A 22,890-nucleotide genomic window follows, 5' to 3' on the forward strand; every position below is an offset into this window, starting at 1 on the left:
TCAGAGCAGAACTGACATGGTAGAAAGTGTCCCCCCTGTAAAGATGCCTATGAATGTGGCCGTAGGATACTGTAAAGGGCAAAAGGATCGTCAAAACAACTGGCAGCTGAGAAGCAGCAGGGCCCATTAAAATTTGAAAGTCTGGAGTACACAGGTGTGGTTGGAGCTGTGGGATTTCTGGATAAGTCTCTTAAAATCATTCCACTGGCTCAGTTCCTTCAAAGTTTAAACAGGACTCCCACCTCCTCTTTCTCCTCCAGTGAGGGATAACGTGAGCACTTACACCAAGGGAAGTTGAGTCCATGGAACGAGAAAGCACGGTGTAAATTCCAAGTATCATCCCAGGATTTTGTCCTTCCCTGGGATGTAAGGGCAGAACCGACCCGGATCAAGGACACATCGGGCAGAAATTCAGGAGAGAAATGAAACACATGCAAATCACTGGGGAAAGCGAGAGAATACTGTGATTTAAACTTGAATAAAACTCAGTTCATCACCAAACCTCTTTTAGAAACAAATCTCCATTTGTCCCAGAAAACCCATTTATCACAGGCCCGCAGAGAGGTAAAGAACATTTGTTCCAATATGAAGAGTTATGGGAGATACAGCAGCATGGCCTAATGAAAAGTGTACTTAACTGGGAGTCAGGGGACCTGGGTTCTAATCCTGACTCTACCACTTGGCTGCTGTGTGATATTGATCAAGTCACTTAACTTCTCTGTGCCGGTTACTTCATCTGTAAAATCAGGATTAAGACCGTGAGCCCTATGTGGGACATGAGCCGTGTCCAACCTGATTAGCTTTTATCTACCCCAGCGCTTAGTACAGTGCTCGGCACTTAGTAAGTGCTTAACAAATATAATAAAAAAACCCAAAATTCCATGATGAAAGGACCTTGGCCATGGAATGATTCTGAGTGTGGCAGAAAAGTTAGAACAGAGTCTTTCCAGTTTAAGATACTTGGGTGAGGATGAAAAAGACACTCTAAACCAACCCTGCTCAGGAATTCTACCCTCCCCCCTTCATCCTCCCTTCCCCAGGAAGGAAGCAAAAGAATCCTCCAAAACCCAACCGGGAATGCAGAAGTGATCCCTTGGGGATGGCAAGGAACAGAAAAGGACTCTGGGAGAAGTACGAGCCAGGCCTACACAGCTGATTGCTCCCCAGGCCCTGGGTGTGGCTTTTGGGAAAATACCATTTTGCTAAAAGCACTATGGAACCTTTGGCTACTGCAGCAATACTCGTTTCCCGAATGGCTGAGTACGCACAGGCAAATTAAGTGGAGAAGTGACCTGGTTGATTTGCTGGGCGCAGTCAGCCCAGACAGGTGATCCGGCCTTCAAGTGGATTTTTCAGCCTGGCTGTTCCGTAGAGATGGGAATTACTCAAGCTTCCGCTCCACTTGGCTGGGCAGGGCCAGTCACTGCCCCCACTAGAAGGAAAACAGGGCCAGAAGGGCCCTTCGATAGCCCAGCACAATGAATCTCTTTGGCTGAAAATGTAACAGAATCTCAGGGCCCCACATATTTCCGGAAGGCGCCTCTACTCTCTCCCTCCTCAGGTTCTCAACCCCACCTGGACAAATGCACATTGGATATACAAAACTAAAACTGGCAAAATATAAAATATTGTGGGGCCTTGGGGTAGAGAATAGCAGGATTCAGTCGAGAAACCTGAACTTGAGTCTGAACTCCTGACCGACGGTGAGACTTGGCCAGGCTGCTTGCTTTTTCTCTGCCTCAGTTTTCTTATCCACAGGATGGGAAGGATAGTAACCCCTATTCTCCTGGGCTGGTGCCAGGATTCACCTGACAGGGATAGAGCCTGTCAGCAATAGCTCTTTCTTGTTCTCTGGCCCTAAATTGAGTAGGGAGGAATGACAATCATGTCTCATTTGGGCCAAGAACCCTGTGCACTGTTCTGCTGGGCCTGGAGTTTGGAGGAAATGGGGAGGGAAAGGCAAAGGTACATCTGGACCCATTCCCTTCCAGGTCCCTGAAGTTGGCTCTGCTGTCTTTCAGGCCAGAGGGAGTGGTTTATTAACATTTGGGAACTGTTCCTTTCCAGTTTCTTTCTTGTTTGGAATGGTATTTGTTAAGGGCTTACTATGTGCCAGGCACTGTACTAAGCAATGGGGTAGATTCAAGCTAATCAGGTTGGACACAGTCCATGTCCCACATGGGGCTCACAGTCCTAATCCCTGGTCTACAGATGAGGCAACTGAGGCACAGAGTAGTTATGTGATTTGCACACAGTCACACAGCAGACAAGTGGTGGAGCGGGGATTAGTACTGACTGTCAGGATGGTGCTCTTTCCACTAGCCAAACCGCTTCTGAGAAATAGGAGTATTGAGCATAGGGTCCTCAGCCATTTCAGGCACCATCACGATATCTCCTGAGATTAGCTGTGCTTCAGGGGCAGGAGCCGATGAAGTTCCACCTAGACTGTAAACTCATTACGAACAGGGAACCTGTCTGCTAATTTGGTTTATTGTACTCTCCCAAGTGCTGAGTACAGTTCTCTGCACCCAGTAATCGCCCAATAAATACAATTGATTGATTAAGCTGCTCAGACCACGGTGAGGTCTCATCCAGTGCTGTTGTTAAGACTGAAGTGTCCCACCTTTCCTTCCTCAGAGGCTGAAAGGCGGAACACAGAAATGTAATTGTCACGCAGCCCATTCAGGAAGACACCAAACAGCATTAGTTATCTTCTCGTGGATAAGGACCGGCGTCCCTTAAGAGGGTTTGGTCCATCTGTGCCGATCATTTCCAAATTGCTCATCTTTCCTTTATAGCTCACTGACGCTTGGGCGGTTCCTCTCTTCAGCAGCCTCGCTTTATCTCTGTGAGCCCAGTCACAGCTGAAAGGACTGGGCCCGTCTTCCCAGCTGTTTCCCTTTAGTTACCATAATTAATATTAATGGGGATTAATTTTTAATGTAGACATGTTAAGAAACACAAAAGTAAAGTGCTGGTTGGTAATTTGAATAACCTTGACGCTGTGTGGAGAATAGATTTCTGAGCGTGGCCACCTGCCCGACGAACCACTGTGGATCCTGGAGCCATTAATAATTTATCAGGCCTTTCCTCAAATCCCGGCGCAATCTGAGCATTCATAGAGCAGAGACAAAGGGGGAGGGTCAGCCTATCATTACCTCAGTAGCCTATGTATAGAATAGCAATCAGTGGCTTCAGCCCCGCACAACTCACCCTCCTCCAAGAGGATGACATTTAGGCCGACTCTACCCAGGATAGGATAAAACGAGTGATAGGTTGGAGAATTAGGAGGCCTTCCCAGACTGAGCCCCTTCCTTCCTCTCCCCCTCGTCCCCCTCTCCATCCCCCCATCTTACCTCCTTCCCTTCCCCACAGCACCTGTATATATGTATGGTTGTACATATTTATTACTCTACTTATTTATTTATTTTACTTGTACATTTCTATCCTATTTATTTTATTTTGTTGGTATGTTTGGTTCTGTTCTCTGTCTCCCCCTTTTAGACTGTGAGCCCACTGCTGGGTAGGGACTGTCTCTATGTGTTGCCAATTTGTACTTCCCAAGCGCTTAGTACAGTGCTCTGCACATAGTAAGCGCTCAATAAATACGATTGATTGATTGATTGATTAATTATGTACCAACACACCAAGCTGGTGAAGGGAGCCGCAAAGCCTCTGAAGATTTTCCAGCCACCTCTCTTGCTCCTTTCTGGGAAAAAGGGAAGTCCCTGGTGTGGAGGATGTAGAAGCACAGATCTTTAGCCAGAATTCATTTACTGAGCTCAGAATCATGGGTCTTCCTACTTAAGGCCAGTTAAATGCTCTAGGTATGTTAATGGACAAGTTATCACTTGGTTACACGATTTAGAATCCCTACAGGCACAGCCCCCCGCCCCCACCTTTTAGACTGTGAGCCCACTGCTGGGTAGGGACTGTCTCTATATGTTGCCAACTTGTACTTCCCAAGCGCTTAGTACAGTGCTCTGCACACAGTAAGTGCTCAATAAATACGATTGATGATGATGATGATAGCAAACACCCCAATTCTGCCCAGGAGAAAAGCACAGAGAGAGTCAGATGGACGGCTGGAAGGGGGCACTTCTGGTCATTGTACGGTGGAGACTGGAGGGCTCAGAATCAGAACATGGTAGCAGGAGGCTAAAACTCTGCAGTGCGGAAAGATGCTTGAATGCAGAATACAGATCTTTCGCCTCTTCATCCCAATGTGACCAGATTTTAGACCAGAGATGGGCCCAAACCAGGACTGTCCTCCGGGGTGGGGTGATCTGGGAAATGCAACCATCAGCACATCAGCCCCTTGCCCAGCCTCCAGTGGAAGGAGGGAGGCTCTTCTTTGAACTTGCTGAAGAGCCCAGTTCTTAATTTCCGTCACCATCTGGCAGGATTTCACTTGCAATTGACTTCTTTGCCTTACTGCTAAAGACTGAGGAGCTATGGAACAGGGAAATGGGCCAAACAAGAGGAAGAAGCAGGGAACCTGGATAATCCACAAACTAGAAAACTCTCCCCTGAACGACTGGTCGGTGAGTATAATATTCTCCTGGATTTGGGATAGAAACAGCCCGACCTTGGGGTTACAGTGCTTGGAACTCCTTCAGGAATCCCTTCACCACTGAGAACAGGTGAGCTAGCAAATCGGGATAATTTAAGCCAGAAAATAAATTTAACTGCTTTGAGGCTTAAAAGCAGTGATATAATACAGGAAAAAATTAATTTTTGATGTGGATTATCTGAATGATTCACTTATATAGATGTCACCACCAGAACTTAGAAGCAGCGTGGCTTAGTGGACAGAGCACGGCCTTGGGAGCCAGAAGGACCTGGGCTCTAATTCTGGCTCTGCCACGTGTCTGCTGTGTGACCTTGGGCAAGTCATTTAACTTGTCTTGGCCTCGGCTACCTCATCATCTGTAAAAAGGGGATTAAGAGTGTGAGCCCCATGTGGGACAGGGACTGTGTCCAACTTGATTAACTTGTACTTATCCCAGTGCTTAGAACAGTGCTAGGCACATAGTAAGTGCATAACAAGTAATGTAATTATTATTAACTTGCAGCTGTTGGGACCTCATCCAACCCTCATGGCTGGAGCTACCATCTGCTGACCCCCTGAAGCCTGGTGAGAATCCCCTCCGTGATACTAACCCTACTCAGGACCACCTGCCTTCACAATTTTAGGGCACTGGGAAGCCACAGCCGTAACGTCTACCGAGCCCCGGGACCAGAAGCTGAAGTCCCCTGGGACCTGGGACTTGGCCCACCACCCCCATCCCACCCTACTCTCCAATGGGACCGTGCTCTCACTGTGATTGTTGCACTCTGAGCCGCAAGAACCCTCAAACCCTGTTCCTCTAGCCCCAGTACCTCACTGCTGTTACCATAATTATCAATGTCCTTGTTCTTTTATGCTACTGTTTTTATTGTTTCATCTTATCAATCGTATTTACTGAGTGCTTACTGTGTGCAGAGCACTGTACTAAGCACTTGGGAAGTACAAGTCGGCAACACATAGAGACGGTCCCTACCCAACAGTGGGCTCACAGTCTAGGAGGGGGAGACAGAGAACAAAACAAAACATATTAACAAAATAAAATAAATAGAATAGATATGTACAAGTAAAATAAATAGAGTAATAAATATGTACAAACATATATACATATATACAGGTGCTGTGGGGAAGGGAAGGAGGTAAGGAGGCGGGGATGGAAAGGGGGAGGAGGGGGAAAGGAAGGAGCCAGCCTCCCCTCACCTCCCACTTTTATTCTTAGATTGGGAGCCCATAGGAGTCCAGGGACCGTGTCTAAATCCCACCTGTGTCTTTTTTGCCCAATGCTTACTACAGTGTTTTGCATAATGGTAGGCAGTTAAATACTATTACTATTAATAGGTTAAATTACTTAAATCACCCAATAATTTTTCACAGAGCCGGGATTGGCCCTCTGCCAGACTTCCCAGACCCCACAGCCCTGAAGGCCTGGAAATCCCTGCCCCTCAGGTTTACAGATAGGGCAGGAGACCATGGCCCTTTTGTCATCTCTGCACTTGGATCGGTGACCTTTGGGCATTTGATATTTATCCCACTCTCAGCCCAACGTAACTTTGGTACCTATCTATAAATTATATACTTATATAATTCCCCTCTAGACTGTAAACTCATGGTGGGCAGGGAGCGTTGCTACCAATTCTGCTGTATTCTCCCAACCACTTAGTACAGTGCTCTGCACACAGGCAGCATTCCAGAAATGCCATTGATTTCATTCATTCATTCAATCGTATTTATTGAGCGCTTACTGTGTGCAGAGCACTGTATTAAGTGCTTGGGAAGTACAAGTCAGCAACATATAGAGACCGTCCCTACCCAACAACAGGCTTACAGTCTAGAAGGGGGAGAAAGATGATGACCAGGCCGCCGTGTTCCTCCTGCCTGACATTGGGATGGTAGGAAGTTCCATCCCATGGCCGAACAGAGAGAGTGCGCAGACTTCCCTCACCACATTTACCCTGGTGTAAAAGCTTTCCTTCTTCTTAGTGGTATTTGTTAAGTGTTTACTATGCACCAAGCTCTGTCCCAAGGCAGGGATAGATATGAGATAATCAGATCAGACAGAGTCCTCTTCCCGCATGGGGCTCCCTCTACGTTGGAGGGAGAACGGCACTGAAACCCCGTTTTAAAGATGAAGAAACTGAGGCCCAGGGAAGTTAGGTGACCTGCTGAAGGCCACAGAGCAGGCAAGTGGCAGAGCTGGAATTGGAACCCAGATCCTCTGACTCCAGGCCCAAGTGCTTTCCCTTCAGCTATGCTGCTTCTAAAAAGCTGCAGTCCTGAAGTAGTTGGGGTCTTTCCAAAACTGGAGGCCCTTCCATCTGAGGCCCTCAGCAAATCGATCAGTATTATTTATTGAGCACCTGTGAGCACAATGCTGACCTCCTGGGGCAGCTCCCTCCCAGCAGCAGGGGTTGAGCTGATGCCCGGGAGATTAATCTCTCTCTCTTCCCTTCCATTACTTCCCTGCCAGGAAGTGACATGGACCCTCAGCTGTAGGAAGTGGCAGATGTCTGGGTGGGATCTCCTTGGCTACCTGAACATCCTGGATCCAGAGAGGCACCTTTTTGATCTTTTCTGTTTCACACTTCTGCTCAGGTTGATTGAGTTTCGATCTTCCTATTACTTTATGGTTGTAAGCTGCCTTTTTCTACCTCTGAATGTTCCTGGGATTGAAAGGTCCTCAGGGCCTGTCAGAGGCCTTTATGGAAACCTCACTGGATTCCCTGTGCCCAGAACAGTGCGATGCACAAAGCAGGGCACCTGATAAATACTGACATTGACAGGAATAACTAAAAGTGGGAGGCAGTTGGTCTAGTGCACAACAAACGGCCCAATATCACTGTGGTTCCCAGCAGCTATCCAGATTTCAAGCACATTCCCAGATTTACAGTATTTCACCCTCAAAGGTTCCACTTGGTACATTTCTTGTCTGAGTCATTTTAAACTACAACACATTTCCCCCCCGGCACCCCCCCCCGGGGTTTTGCCTGCCTTACATAAGCACCATCATTGGGGTGAGGAGCTAAGCAGCAATTTTGTTGGACTAGAAAAATCCATCCCAAGATTGCTAGGTTCCCATGCTCATGTTTCCTGCTCTGAAGTAATTACAGTCATATTCAAACTATTTCAGAGGGCTCAGAGAGCCGAAAAACTAGGTCAGCAGTCCATCTCTCCCTTCTTCTGCTTTTGTTTCATGCTAAAAGAGAAAGTTCCAAATGGAAAAAAAAATCATGAACTGTTTTCCCAACACATTTATCAAGAGTATTTCTTGAGGGTCTACTTTGTGCAGAGCACTCTGTTAAGCACTTGGAGAGTACAATGAAGTTCGTAGATAACATCCCTGCCCTCATGGAGTTGATCATCTGGTAGGGGGGAAAACTAAAAACAATGCTCATGACTTTGCTCCCTATTTTAGCTACTGGCTGTCAGGTTAAATGTTACAAGACCATCACCTAGCACTACACTTACTCCTCCCTCTTCCCCCAAATCAGCCAATTATATTTATTAAACACTCTACATAGTGCACTGTATTAAGCACTCGGGAGAGTACATATACAGAGTTGGTAGACACAGTCCGTACTCACAACTAGCAACTTACACTTATACATACGTAAACACCCCATGCCCCCCTTACAAGAGTTTTAATCAGTATCTGTGTGGCCAGTACTTTGTCAATTAATATTTACTGAATGCTTACTGTGTGCAGAGCTCTGAACTAAGTGCAGAGTTGGTAAACATGTTCCCTACCCCATTCACTGGGGTTTGCAAATAAGCATTACCCCTTAGTGCGCTGTTGCCGTAACTACCTCATCTGTAAAATGGGGACGAAGACTGTGAACCCCACGTGGGACAAGCTGATCACCTTGTATCCCCCCAGCGCTTAGAACAGTGCTTTGCACATAGTAAGTGCTTAACAAATGCTATTATTATTATTATTATTATTACCCACAATACCTGGTGCCATTTTCATTCTTCATTTCAGATGTTGCCATCTTCCAGGAGGCTTTGCTCAACATGGTGTTTCTGATCTAGAGGTAGGCATAGGTAGGGTCATCAGTTGCTCTCCAATGTCTCTAGGCAACTTTGGAAGGCTTGGGACAAATGACTCTCTGATTGCAGAGCCTATGTCCACAGAATATCTTTGTTCTAAAGTGGAGAGGCTTCTCTACAAAAAACAACATCTGGCTCCTGTTTTGATAAGATACCTTTCGTCAGGAAATCTTGGTTCACTCCCTTTTGTGCTGCCAACTCTATATGTGGCTTGCTCATGTTCTCTATACATAAGCAAGAACTCAGGCCAATGTATATTCAGCACAGAAGTTTCCAAGAAAGCTTAAAGGGCCCACAGCTCAACTCTGTAACTGGGTTCAGAAAAACAACTGTCAGCTGAGTTTGCTGTGGCTAACTGCCTCAGAGGAAAGCTAGCAGAGGGCTGGCCCTAAGGCTGTCTGTGATAGGAGGCAAAAAAATTTGCCACCCAGCCCCCCGAGATTTCAAAACTCATTGAAGATTCAAAACACTTACCATTAGGTGACTTTGTCCATCCCGGACCCTACTGGAAATGGCTCCCTCTTGGCTCTGAGGGTTTCTCTAGCCCTGCTGCTTCGAGTCATTAAGGTCAATCTAAAAATGCTGATGAAAGAAAGTGCATCGAAGGGTTGTGCTTAAGAAAACATGCTCCACTTGTTCTTGCCCACCCATCTTATCCTCCACCTGATCAGCAAGTCTTGGCCGACAAACCAACTTTGACTTTGGTGATTTAGGGTGATGAATCCTAAATCTGACTAATGAAAAAATTGCCAAAATCAATTGCACTCCTAAATCACCCTAAACCCCTGCATTCCTAAACATCTTTTTTGGGAAGCAGCATGGCCTGGTGGAAAGAGTACGGGCCTGAGAGTCCGAGGACGAATAACATAATTACTATTATTACTACCTTACCAGCTGACACTCAACGTAGACTAAAGCATGTACTTTACTGGGCCAGATCATCAGTTCATCCAGTGCAGTGCTCTATTTTGATAGTGGCAACAGACACATGGAGGAACAGTACAATGTGGTCATTCATTTTATTGGTTAGGACTGGACTTTTGAGCATTCCTAAATTTTCCTTTTACATCCTTAACTTTCCCTCTACAACCCCATATGAGCAACTGCTTCTCTAACAATTGATCCAAACTCTTGTAAAGCTATGCTCAATGAGAAGCAGAATGGCCCAGTGGGAAGACCATGGGTCTGGGAGTTGGGAGACCTGGATTCCAATCCCAGCTCTGCCGCTTGTCTGCAGTGTGACCTTGGGCAAGTCACTTAACTTATCTGTGCCTCAGTTTCCTTATCTTTAAAATGGGGAATAAATACCTGTTTTTCCTCCCCCTTAGACTGTGAACCACATGTGGGATAAGTACCGTCTTCTATCTGCATATATTATATTTAATCCAGTGCTCAGCAGAGTGGTTAGCAAGTAGCAATCACTTAAATAAATATCTATTATAACATACAGAAACATTAAATACTTTGGATAAAATCTGATTCATGGGCAAATTGCCAAAATCAATTGGTACCATTTCTTAGAAGGAAAATAAGCAAACCAAGTTATACAAATTCTGACTAGCAAAGGTAACTGGACTGAATATTATCAAAAGTAGTGGAAACTGAAAAATGCAAGACTTCAAGGGTCCTGGATTTCAAGCATATAATATTGATATCCAGAACATTTAAATTTTCTTTAGTTTTAAAAAAAAGACCCGCTAGTCAATATTATTAGGTTGGAATCGAGGGGATTAACACTTCAATGTTTGGTTTAAATGAACGTGCTCTCTCTCAGCCATATTTATTCAGGGGGTTACTATGGTGACTTGGGGATTTTTTTAAGATAAATATTTTTTCTTCCATACACAATCCCATTTTCTAACAAGTTGACTTGAAGGGCTACTTCTTACAGTCAGCCTGATTAACTTGCTCACATCAACAGAAGTGAAATACTGAGAGCAGAACCTTGATTTCTCATTAGTTTCCTGAGAGCTGTACCCAGCTACGTGTGAAGACAAGGAAAGTTATACTTCGGGAGGGAAAGAGCTGGAATCCAGCCGAGAACCAAGCCCCACCCTGAGAGGCTTTTGTTCCGAGTTCCCGGACCTCCTCCTCCTGGTGAGACGCTCAGCATCAGAGCTGCCCAACGTATGTGTTTCCCATGATTGCAAGTGGCTTTTTTAAAAGTGTGGATTTCTAAGAGGAGCCGGGGTTTGCTCTGGGGTTTCAGCTCCTTTTATAGCTCCCGCCAGCTCTCTGGGCTCCTGCTGATGGCAATCAATCAATTGTATTGAGGGATTATTAATCAATCAATCGCATTTATTGAGCACTTACTGTGTGCAGAGCACTGTACTAAGCGCTTGGGAAGTACAAGTCGGAAATGCAGAGCACTGTACTAAGCACTTGGGTAAGTACAATATAACAATGTAACACACACATTCTCAGCCCATAGTGAGCTTACGGTTTACAGGCGGGTTTACAGTCTAATAATAATAATTACGATACCTGTTAAGCACTTAATATGTGCCAAGCACTGTTCTAAGTGCTGGGGTAGATCCAAGTCAATCAGGTTGGACACAGTCCCTGTCCTACAAGGGGCTCACACTCTTAATCCCCATTTTGGGAACTGAGGCCCAGAGAAGTGAAGTGACTTGCGCAAGGTCACACAGCAGACATGTGGCAGAGCCGGAATTAGAACCCAAGTCCTCCTGACTGGCCCGTGCTCTATCCACTAAGCCACGCTGCTTCTCTGCTCGTGTAGAGACGAGCTTACGGTCTAGAGTTGAGCTTACAGCCTAGGCTTTCAAACTGACTGATCAAGATCTTTCCTAGAGTTGAGTTGCTTTTGTGATTCAGGAGAAATGGACCAGGTCCACATCCCTGCTGGAAAATGCCGGCATAACCACCGGACCTCTGGAGATATGGTCTAGAGGTAGAGGTTCTTGACTTACCGCTCTCCTACTTGGTTCTGAGCAGCTCCTTGCTTGCTCTGAGCCCTTTAGAGAAGCCTAGGTGGGCATAGGCCCACTGGCAGAATTCCCAGCATCCTGGGGGAGCCAGCCTGGCCTGAGTGTACCAAGGCCGTCTCAACAACTCTGGAAAAGAACAAGAATATCGCTTAGCTTGCACGTTCCCAGAAATGACTGCCCGGGCATGACCAGCCAGTCTGGTCACCTGCTTTAAACGGCACCAGGCTCACTGCTGTACACGGCAACGGTAAACGCCGCTAATGGGTTCTGAGAACAAATTGGCCACCAGAGGCTCTGAAACGTACTGGACACCCCTTTACATGACATACCAGACACCCCTTTACGTGCACTGAGATGAGTAGTGCTCCTGAACTTGTCAGGCTGGATCTACCCCATTGCAGTGTCCCTGGGGCTGACAACAATAGCGTTTCTTAAAGCTGGTCCCATGGACAGAGTGGTGTTCTACACAAAGACCTGGAGACAAATTTGTTTCTTTCAGGAGTTGTAATGGCTGCACAGAAACCCCAGCAATGCCAAATTACCTTAAACTACATTTGTTCACAACTGCAAAATTGGCTGACATTGGCTTTAAACAAAATGGTCCTTACTACTAAATACATTCTCCCCAGGCTGTCATTTTTTTTAAAATGGCATTTGTTAAGCACTTAGTATGTGCAGAGCACTGTTTTAAGCGCTGGGGGTGGATACAAGGTGATCAAATTGTCCCTCGTGGAGCCCACAGTCTTAATCCCCATTTTACAGATGAGGTAACTGAGGCTCAGAGAAGTTAAGTGACTTGCCCAAGGTCACACAGCAGACATGTGGCGGAGCCGGGATTTGAACCCATGACCTCTGACTCCAAAGCCCGGGCTCTTTTCCACTGAGCCACGCTGCTTCTCTCAGAATGTCAGGAATCGCTGTGGACAGTGTCTTCTGTAGCCCCTGAAGTACCCATCACTTGTTTCAAGCTTCCTCTTGATTCAGTTATCTGTGTTTTTCGACTGGAAATTGAACCTCAATGGCTTTGGACTTATTCAGTCGACTAAGATGCCATTGTTTTGCTGAATTAGGCAGTGTGGGAAGGAGGGAATAGTAATGAGCCTTTCTGAATGCTGTAAAAGTAATCATTTCTCCACTGCTCCCTAGATGGACCATTTACAAAAATGCTGAATTCCTGGCAGTTTACATTTCCTTGAGAAATTCTTAAGACATCTGAAGTGTGAATTTCCTGTGATTCTCAGAATGCTAAAGAAAAATCATATATGTCTACATGTTTTGCACTTCCCCCAGAAACAGGTTCAAGAGGAAGGTGAGAGAAGCAGCTCTGGATAAGTAAGTTTTTGATCTTAAAGCACAAACGCACAGTGGGGCACTGATTCTAACTGCATTTCCTCAGAAAATTCACAGATGCTTTTTCTACAGCTAGAAAAATATACCCGATTCCCCATAAGAGAAGTGGAAATGGAATGTGAGAAATTCAGAGTAGTATAAATCAATATCCTATCACTTTATGCTTTAGAGTTCTAAGAAGTTGCCATTTTCCAAAAGATGATTATCTAGCAAGGATCCCTCCTCATCACAAAAGGTTCCCAGAATCCGAAAGTTTTTCAGAAAAGAAGAGATGCAAAAGGTACAGATTTTTCTAGTGAACAAAATATGGGTACCTTAATGTTTCAAAGAACATATGTTCTCCAAGAAAGAATAATTTCATCAAGTTTCTTTTGAGATTTCTAAAAGCAAAATTTAATAAATTAATATATGCATGCCAGATAAAAGTTAAAAATTACAACTGAAAACAAATAATAATATGAAAGAAAATAGTCAGGGTTGTAAATTTTATTGGCATGGATAACTGTTCAAAGTAACATCCAGAACACACATTTTGAAGCTCGGAAACAAATTACTATAGGACAAAAGAACAGTGAGAAACCAGAAAGAAATCACCCAAGGAAAGTAGGAAAATAACAGGAGGATTCAGCAATGCAACAGCCAGAGGTACTGTTTCACCAAATGCTTTGCTTTTTTTTTTTGTATCAGAAACCAATGACACAGAACATGAAAGCAAAGTTACGATAGATTTACGTTGAGAAACATGCTGAATTACAACCACAGACTATCCAGGACAAAGAGGCAGCACTAAGTTTTGTTGTTTTCCTTAGTAAAGAGATACCTTGCCAAATAGGGAGCTGATCATGCAATAGCTTGAGTTTCCTTTAACATGATAAAACACCCAGGATTACTAGTACTGGAAAGTATGTGTTACTTGCTTTACAATGTCAGCTGAGTGGTACTACTGAAACGACATAAACTTCCTTCATTTTATCCGGTATATGCCCAAAGCGCTAACCAAGAAATAATTCAGCTACAAGAGCCAATTAAATTACTGTAAAACATTCCTTCATCTGTAGAACATCACTGTTGACTCTTATTTTAAATGAAAAACTCAAAATAAAATGTCTTCATTTTTGATAAGCATCTCCACCACCAGTCTCTGATACCGTATGTCATTGAGTGCTGCCATCGCATCTAGTTCCGGGGATCTCATGAGAGTCGGTCCAAAAACTATCCCAAGGTTCTCTGCATTCATGAGATTTTCCTTTTCATGAAGGGTCACCCTGAAAAATAAAAACAGTTTCCCATTTTTGTTTTCTCATTTGAAGCAATTACTTCCTTCCTGGGAGATGGCTGAATAGTCAAAAGTCCTTTTGTGCCAATGACAGAAGCCCACTTCGTCACCTCTGTTTGGTCTTTCTTCTGGATTTCCCTTTGGTATCAAAGTGCCAATTTCACTTCAACTAAGTTAAACTAAAGAAAGACGTTACCTTTCAAATGACTCCTTGAGCATTCTCACTGAGCTAGAAAAAGCTGGCCACATAGCTGGGGCTTAAAAAGGTTTATGGAATCCACCTGAATCTTACTGGGGCTGACAAAGTCCCCAGCACTGACTCACTGGTCAGCTACTAACTGGGACCTGGATATTGGGTCGTCTTTGACAAGCCAGTGCTCTAAAATCATATTTTCTAGGGGCCAGATCTCAGTATAACATGGGTTCTCTTGGCCCTCCAATATCATCATCATCAATCGCATTTATTGAGCGCTTACTGTGTGCAGAGCACTGTACTAAGCGCTTGGGAAGTACAAGTGGGCAACATATAGAGACAGTCCCTACCCAACAGTGGGCTCACAGTCGAAAAGGGGGAGACAGAGAACAAAACCAAATATCCTCTATCAACTAGCCCCATGTGGACCCAGAAGGATTCTTCTGCGGGATGGGAGGTGGGGAAACTTTGGCCCACAGAATGCTTGGGGAAAGGAACCCTCAGTGTCCAAATGGGCTGAGGGTTGGAACACCTTTCGACCTCAGACTAAAGGAATCCGATAATAAAGGCCTTGAGGGCAATATAGTGCTACGTCACAAATGAGCATAGCTACAGGGCAAGCAGCACCTTGGGATTTTGCCTACAGGTCAGTTTGGGCACTAGGCATGATGTCTAGCCATAACCAGGTTTCTTCTCGTTTCACAAGTACTGGCTGGGGGTGACCTTCTATCTAACCTTACCTGACTCTGAGCTCTCCCGTTTCCTCGGCCTGGAGTTCCCACCCTCCCCAAATCTCTCATGCCCAAACTGGGCCAACGGCGCACTTTACTGATGCCCAGGGCAGCTGTGGGTTTGGGGAAGGCCTGGGACACTGTCTCTTAGTAAGGCCCGTGTGCTGCTCTCAGGGTTGTGGGGACGGAATGAGAGGCAGGGCCCAACTTCAAAATCGTTAATCTGCTCAACGCAAACTCCACTGACAACAAAGAGCCTGGCTCCTAGCTTGGCTTTCCACGGGCACAAAGATTTTTCTATAGAAAAATGATCTTCAAAAGGCACACTTTCCTCATTCAGGTGCGTTATTCTGATGACTTCAATTCTACCTCAGGCTTCTTGGCACAAGCCCAGGCCCTGTTTCTCACACAGAATTTTCTGAATTCTGCTCCTCAGGTTTAAGAAGAGATCTAGTTTTAAAGAGTGTGCCCATGAGGCTGAAAATATTCTCAGAGTAACGCTTAAGCAACACTGCTAGACACATTCCTTTTTCTGCTACAGCAGTAATTTTAAAGCTGCATTTTGAAAGTCTGCTCCTCTGCTTTCGTATATTTATCCACAACTATATAAAACAACATCAGATTTCACATTTACAAAGTTGTGCACACAGTACATGCAGGTTTCAATGTGCATTTTCGTTTAAAGGGAGAAAACATGAGCTGCCAGATAAGACTAAATATCCATCACTGGGAAAATAATCATGAGTTACAGAAGCCTTTAAGTGCTCACACTGCTGGGCAATTTCATCTCTTATTGGCAGTAAACCCCCTCTGGCTGTCAAGATTTGATATCCTTTTTTGATTGACCATATAACTTTCTGACTTCACACACTCTTGTGCCTCAGTTGACAGAAAGCCTGGGAAATGGAATTTGGCAATATTACTCTCGCTCATATCAATGAATATAATAAAAAAGGAACTTAAAATGTAATTGGAGTTCTCCTCTATCCTCCTCCTTCTCCCTTCTCACCCCTAACCTTCTTTACTTAGATCACGCAAATTTTCCGCACAGCCAATTTTCATGGAGGAACATGAAATTATTTAATCACGATCTGTTTCTAACACCTAAACATTAGGGTAATAGACAATCTTCAAATTCAGAGCAATGTTTAAGCTGCTTTGCTCCTGTTTCTATAGGCAATACGTTCTTCACTTTCCAATGAAATTATTGGGAGCATACGTATGTGTGTGAATAGGGCGAAAGCCAGGTCTGGATGGATGATCCCCAATATAAATACTGCACTTTCAAAACAAATCTGGGCAGTAATCAAACTCACATTTCTCTTAGGTTTTGGTGGGGGTTTTATACTGGAATTCAATTTTATTAGCAGTTCACCTCCCTGTGGCTATACTTCTTTGAAATGACTTTCCCCCGTCAGTTTTCACAGGAAGGAAAAAATAATAATTACAATTTTCCTTCATTTGAACACTTTTAGGGTTGGGCCAATAACCTTCGAGTCTATTGCCAAAGTGAAAACCTGCTTATATGACTAATTACTTGGAATCTTTCAAAAGGCAAAGGCCAAAACTCTATTCCTGTCAATCCTTAGTTTCATAGAATTTGACAGCTCTGATGGTACTAAACTATGGCGCAGGCATTTATCTGAATGAAGATTCCTGACTTTTCTTAGGCCTATGGACCATCTTAATGGTAAAACCTTCTGATGTTACCAACTAAATTTAAGTTCAACAACTTACAGATGACGGTACCATTTCCAATTTTCTACTGCTGCTCTTCTCCAGTTGACACCTCTAAAGAGTAGATTCCTTCACTTCCAAAGTCCAGAGTTTTTATCTTCGAAGTCACAGGCCTGTTTTTCAATACATGCCCTGCAGAGATGTACGTGACAGATCTCCCCAAGACGGCATTTGGGACAGCTGTACTGCTCTGTTATTTTATTTGGCTTGGATGCAGCTCATGCCAGATGTTCAAAATATATCCCTTACCTCTTTAAATGTGCCATGAGATATCTGAGGGTTTCACAGTGTGCAGGAGGCAGCAGCTTCAGAGCTTCATGAAGGGTTTCCAACTGTTCATCAGGATCCATAGTCTCTGAAAGACCAAGCCAGACATAAGACAGAGAAACACTCTCAGTGGCTAGTCCCAGGGGTCAGTTTTATCTTTCTTTGGTAATTAACTTTTAAAACCACTGAGCACATTCACTGGGCACACTCAGGCTGGGTGACTGCTTATAAAGTGGTTCAGTTCTTCAGCTTCAGAAAGTGAATTTCAGTTTCAATGAAGCCTTGGATGATCCAGACAGATATCTACATGTGCCTCTAAATACCCACATCATTCAGACCATAAAGAAAACTAAGAGACAGTGATGGCTTTGGACCTTTCTGATGCAACACTAACTGGGAGCCAAACCTCATGTGGCAATAGAGGGGAAAGACGAACGAGGCGAGCCAACAAAATGCTGTGCAGAATGGATATTTTTGGGTAGGCATATGAGACAAAACCACGGAGACATAAGTTTAAAAGAAATGGATGTTGGAGAACAACTGGAATCTCTACTAAAAAAGCTATCACAGTTTTGCAATTCGTATCCAAAGCTTATCACCAAAATGTAAAAGTAAACTCCCTTAGTGGGTTGGGTAGGGATTGTCTATTTGTTGCCGAATTGTACTTTCCAAGAGCTTAGTACAGTGTTCTGCACACAGTATGCGCTCAATAAATACGACTGAATAAATGAATGAATTTGTTTTGCGAAGAAGAGCACCAAGTCTATTATTTTATACCAGAGCTTACTTTGCCAAATCATAGGTCTGGAATTTCTCAACTGGGAGCAGCAGCACAGTTCACTGTATTCCTGCACTTCAGAAAATGACATTTGCTATTAATATCTGTAATTTTTTAAATGAAAATATCCTTGCTTGCAGAGCATTTTGTCATGATATAACAAATAATGCAAGGACCTGTAACCGCTATACTCTTTAAGCCTACTAACCCACAGAAGTGGTGCGGTCTAGCGGATAGAGCATGGCCCTGGGAGTTAGAAGAATCTGGTTTCCAATCCTAGGACTGCCACTCTTCTGCTGTGTAACCTTGGGAAGGTCACTTAATTTCTTTGTGCCTCAAATACGTCATTTGTAAAATAGGGAGTAAAAATGTGAGTCCCATGTGGGATGTGGACTGTGTCTAACCTGATTATTGACTTCAGCACTTAGTACAGTGCCTGACACATAGGAAGCACTTAGGTACCAAAGAAAATAAAGCAACAACCCACTGAAGTGGAATTCAGTATCACCAAATCAAATTCAACTGTTAAATCTTTTCAGAATATAACATATATGTCTCTCAAAATGTTATCAATTTACTAGAGTTTGGTTTTCATATGGTAGCTCGAGGTAACTTTCGGAACTTTTAAAATATATTAACATCTATGAATTTAGTTCCCCCAAATTTCCACAAGGAACGACATAACACTGACCAAGAGCCACAAGATGGTGCTACTACAGAAACAGAATTAAGAGATCCAGTGCACGAAAGTTTTTTCGAAAATCTCGGCAACATCCAAATCAGAGGCCCTGGCCTAGATAGCTGGAGTTGATTCTAGATTTTTTTTTTTTGGAGGGTGTGGGGGGAATGGGAGAAGATGTGCTGATTGATTTTTCCTTGACCAGAGGCTTTTCTGGTGGGTCCCCCAGGGCACGGACCTTTAAATTGGGTTTGCTGACCGTTATAGCTAGCTCTGTGCGTGGCCTAAGTTTCGTTGTTGATAGTAGTTTAGAGACTGTGACTTATTCTCTAGAGTAATACTGAAATGCAGGTCCTAATACTAAATTCAAATAGTGGGGTAAAAATACTTTTAGGGAAAGGTTATAGTCACCTCTATCCTGAGAGAAACCGAATCAATCAATCAATGATATTTACTGAGCACTTACTGTTTTATCATCATCATCAATCGCATTTATTGAGCGCTTACTATGTGCAGAGCACTGTACTAAGCGCTTGGGAAGTACAAATTGGCAACATATAGAGACAGTCCCTACCCAACAGTGGGCTCACAGTCTAAAAGGGGGAGACAGAGAACAGAACCAAACATACTAACAAAATAAAATAAATAGAATAGATATGTACAAATAAAATAAATTAATAGAGTAAAAAATATGTGCAAACATATATACATATATACAGGTGCTGTGGGGAAGGGCTGTGAGCCCATTGTTGGGTAGGGACTGTCTCTATATGTTGCCAATGTGTACTTCCCAAGCGCTTAGTACAGTGCTCTGCACATAGTAAGCGCTCAATAAATACGATTGATGATGATGATGAGTGCTGAGTACTAACTCTGCTTGGGAGAGTCGGTAGACACGTTCCACGCCCACAAGGAGCTTACAATCTAGAGGGGGAGACAGAGGAATGGGACTGTTTATTGTTGTAATGTACTCTCCCAAGCACTTAGTACAGTGCGCTGCACACAGTAAGCTCAGTACATATGATTGAATGAATGAACATGTACATAAATTCTGAGTGTTGAGGGAGGGAGTGATGAACAAGGGCATCGAGGGTACCAAACCAAGTGCATAGGTGATGCAAGAGGGAAAGGGAGGGGGAGGACAGGAGATAAGGGCTTAAGTCAGGGAAAGATTTTGGAGACATGGTTTTAATAATGCTTTGAAGGTGGGGAGGGTGGTGGTCTGTTGGATATGAAGGGGGAGGGAGTTCCAAGCCTCAGGGAGGACACGGGTAAGGGGTCGGTGGCGAGGTAGATGAGACTGAGGTACAGTGAGCAGACTGGTGTTACACCGGCAAAGTGTGAAGGCTGGGTTGTAGTAGGAAATAAGGTACAAGGCACAGCTGAGTGGTAGGAAGAAATGACGTACAAGACACACTGTATAAAAACATCTGTTGATTCTTTATAACTGAGGACCAGGTCTGTCCAAGTCCAACTTGATTTTTTTTTCAGATCATTTTACGGTAGACAATTTTCAACTCGGCCTGAATCTTTCCAGGGCAAGTGATGAAGCAGTGTGGCCTAGCAGAGAGAGCACAAGCCTGGCAGTCAGAAGACCTGGGCTCTAAATTTGGTTTCGCTACATGTCTGTTGAGACACCTTGGGCAAGTCACTTCAGTTCTCTGTGCCTCAGTTTCCTCATTTGTAAAATGGAGATTAAGACTGTGAGCCCCATGTGGGACAGGGACTGTGTCCAACCCAATTTACTTGTATCTATCCCGACGCTTAGAACAGTGCTTGACACATAATAAGCTCTTAAATACCATCATCATCATGATTATTATGTGGGACACGGGCAGTAACCAACCTGATTATCTTTTATTTACCCCAGCATTTAGCACAGTGCCTGGCACAAAGTAAGGGCTTAACAAACACCATAAAAAGCCCCCCAAACTCCAATCAACCCAAGTTAGTGTGGACTGAGCTATACATATTTACATTTCTGAAACTCCCCACAGCTATTCTGTCCCTGGAATATTCTCAGGAACAGCAGTGCATCAGCTTGATTGACAAAGACTATTTCACCCTTTTCCACCTCCTTTCCCACCCTGCAGTGCCTGCAACACTGCGTAAGACTGGTATGTCTGGCAGCCACCTCAAATGGCAGCTGTTGACTGGGTGGTCTCCTAGGCTAATTAAAAGTCATTTGAGAAGATGCCATCTCAAGGCAAAAATATCCTATTTGCACTGACCCATCCTAATGTTTTTCAGATTTACACGGCAAAATTACAACAAAAAGAGTCTGTAACAACTCCCTCTATCATCTGACAATGAGCCCAGGGGCCAATTCTGTGGAAGTGATTGTGAATGTTACCCCCATCAGATTTCTAGATAATGGGCGGATCCACTGTTTTCACCTCATTGTGTTTAGGGCAAGTCTCCCACCTTTGCTCAGCCCAGGTCTCCAGGAAGACCACCTCCTCATATTTTGATGACAAGCTTACCATTTTTCTTAATCAAAATTGCATGATTTGCAGCAAAATGCAATTTGTATTTCTGCTCCCAAGAAGCAGAGCACTGGACAGCAGTTTATTATTATCAATTATTAATAATATTTACTTATTATTATTATTATTAATAATAACAGTGGCTTTTTGTAGCACTTAATGTGCCAAGCATTGCGCTCTGCACACAGTAAGTGCTCAATAAATACGATTGAATGAATGAATGAAAGCACTGGGCTAAGAACTGGGATGGATACAATACAATCCTGTCCCACATGGAACTCACAATGTGAGAGAGAAAAGCAGTATTTCCCAGTGGATAGAGTCAGAAGGACCAGGGTTCTAATCCCAGTCCTACCACTTGCCTGTTGTGAGAGCTTGGGAAAGTCACTTAACTTCTCTGTGCCTCAGTTACCAAATCTGTAAAATGGGGAGTAAGACTGTGAGCTCCATGTGGGACATGGACTGGGTCCAAACCTATTAGCTTGCATCTAATAGAAAGCACTTAAATACCATTAAAAAACAGGAGAAAAGGCATTTAATCCCAATATTGCAGATGAGGAGACTGAAGCCCAGAGAAGGTCACATAACAGGCAAGTGGAGGAGCCAGGATTAAAATTTAGGTCTGCAGAGTGCCAATCCTGTTTTCTTTCTACTAGGCCATGCTGATTCTTGATCATAGACACCTGAATAATTTTATCTTACAACTGATTAAGAAGGATGAAAAACTGCATACATAGCTTTGTTTAGGTTTTCCAAGAAATGTACAATATTTCTGAATTATCAACTGCTCAATCTCACTTCCTCACAAAAACTTGCAGGGATCTGATAAAACATTTTGGGAGACGGGCAGGTCTTTGACTGAATTTCCTTCTTCCTTTCTCTGATTTCTACCACTATGATTGTTATTACCAGTCATCTAGAACAAAACAGTGGGGAGGTCTTTGTCTTTGCCTGCACTACAGACGCACAGATGCAGGAGCAGCAGGGAGTGGGAGGGAAAGAAGGTGATCTGGGGTATTTGTGGGCTGGGAACTGAGCCGGGAGGGAAGTTGATTTGTACTTGTGTGGGCTGAAAGCAGGGGTCAGAGAAAAGGAGCAAGGACTGTGATTTAGACATGAAAAACCACTGTGACGGAGAAAGCAAAATGACATGGAGACATAAAGCAGAGTCAGGAGGAACAGAGGGGGTGGCTGGGCGAGAAGGAAAGCCAAGATAAAATACACCAATGCCAGGAGAAATGAAGTAGATCCTACAGGGAAGGATGAGAAGCCCAGGCAGGAAAATGAGGTGTGAGGGAGCAGGTAATCCAATTATAGAAAGCTTAGGGAGGAAGACAGAGAAAAAGATGAAGGTAACCTGGGCCGAGAACAAGTTGGGCTGTTTTGGGGTGGGGGTGAGAGAGAAATGGAACGGGGGCAGAGAAAGGGACTCAGGAGGGAAGAAAGAAGCATCCAGGGCAAATGGAATGAGTTTAACTGAGCTGGGGAAATACCCAGGAGAGGCAAAACAGGCTGAGGGAAATCAAGGGAGGAAAAAAAACAAAAAAAAATGGGAAAATGGGTACTTCTGTCAGGTGGGAAGGAGAGCAGGAAGGAACAAGGAACAAGTAAGGCGGAAAGTGTCTGGGGACAGAGAACAGAGATAGGAAAAGGGATGACAAGTAGACTCAATCCAGCAGGAAGAGGAACCCCCAAAAGTCATCAAACACTACAGGGAAACACGCAAGAAAAAGAGAATGACCCAGAAAGCAGGGGAAAGAGACACAGAGAAAAGACATACAAGAAAACACTGAGAAAGACACAGGAGAAGATGGAGAGCAGGAAGCGAAGG

At 44.1% G+C, this 22,890-nt stretch overlaps 2 protein-coding genes across 5 annotated transcripts in view; both read right to left on the reverse strand.

Moving 5' to 3' along the window:
- Positions 1-13,293, reverse strand: part of CHRNA1 (cholinergic receptor nicotinic alpha 1 subunit) — a 47,835-nt gene extending 34,542 nt beyond the window's left edge. For 2 of the 3 annotated variants that reach the window (XM_038751094.1, XM_038751092.1), the window contains exons 1-4: positions 13,227-13,293; positions 11,545-12,036; positions 9,089-9,196; positions 8,519-8,592 (exon numbers count right to left, since the gene is read on the reverse strand). The gene's annotated coding sequence lies outside the window, so the exon portion shown is untranslated. Of the gene's footprint in view, positions 1-8,518; positions 8,605-9,088; positions 9,197-11,544; positions 12,037-13,226 lie in introns of those variants that run through there. The other variant, XM_038751093.1, reaches the window with a different exon arrangement.
- A 90-nt stretch (positions 13,294-13,383) lies between these two features.
- The window catches only part of CHN1 (chimerin 1), a 147,749-nt gene continuing 138,242 nt past the window's right edge, over positions 13,384-22,890 (reverse strand). For both annotated transcript variants that reach the window (XM_038751095.1, XM_038751096.1), the window contains 2 exons: positions 17,099-17,204; positions 13,384-14,177 (listed from right to left, as the gene is read on the reverse strand). In XM_038751095.1, the coding sequence (XP_038607023.1) occupies positions 14,006-14,177; positions 17,099-17,204 (278 nt within the window). In that variant the 3' untranslated portion in view covers positions 13,384-14,005. The remainder of the gene's footprint in view (positions 14,178-17,098; positions 17,205-22,890) is intronic.

This window comes from Tachyglossus aculeatus, chromosome 9 (genome assembly GCF_015852505.1).
Source record: "Tachyglossus aculeatus isolate mTacAcu1 chromosome 9, mTacAcu1.pri, whole genome shotgun sequence".
Lineage (NCBI taxonomy): Eukaryota > Metazoa > Chordata > Mammalia > Monotremata > Tachyglossidae > Tachyglossus > Tachyglossus aculeatus.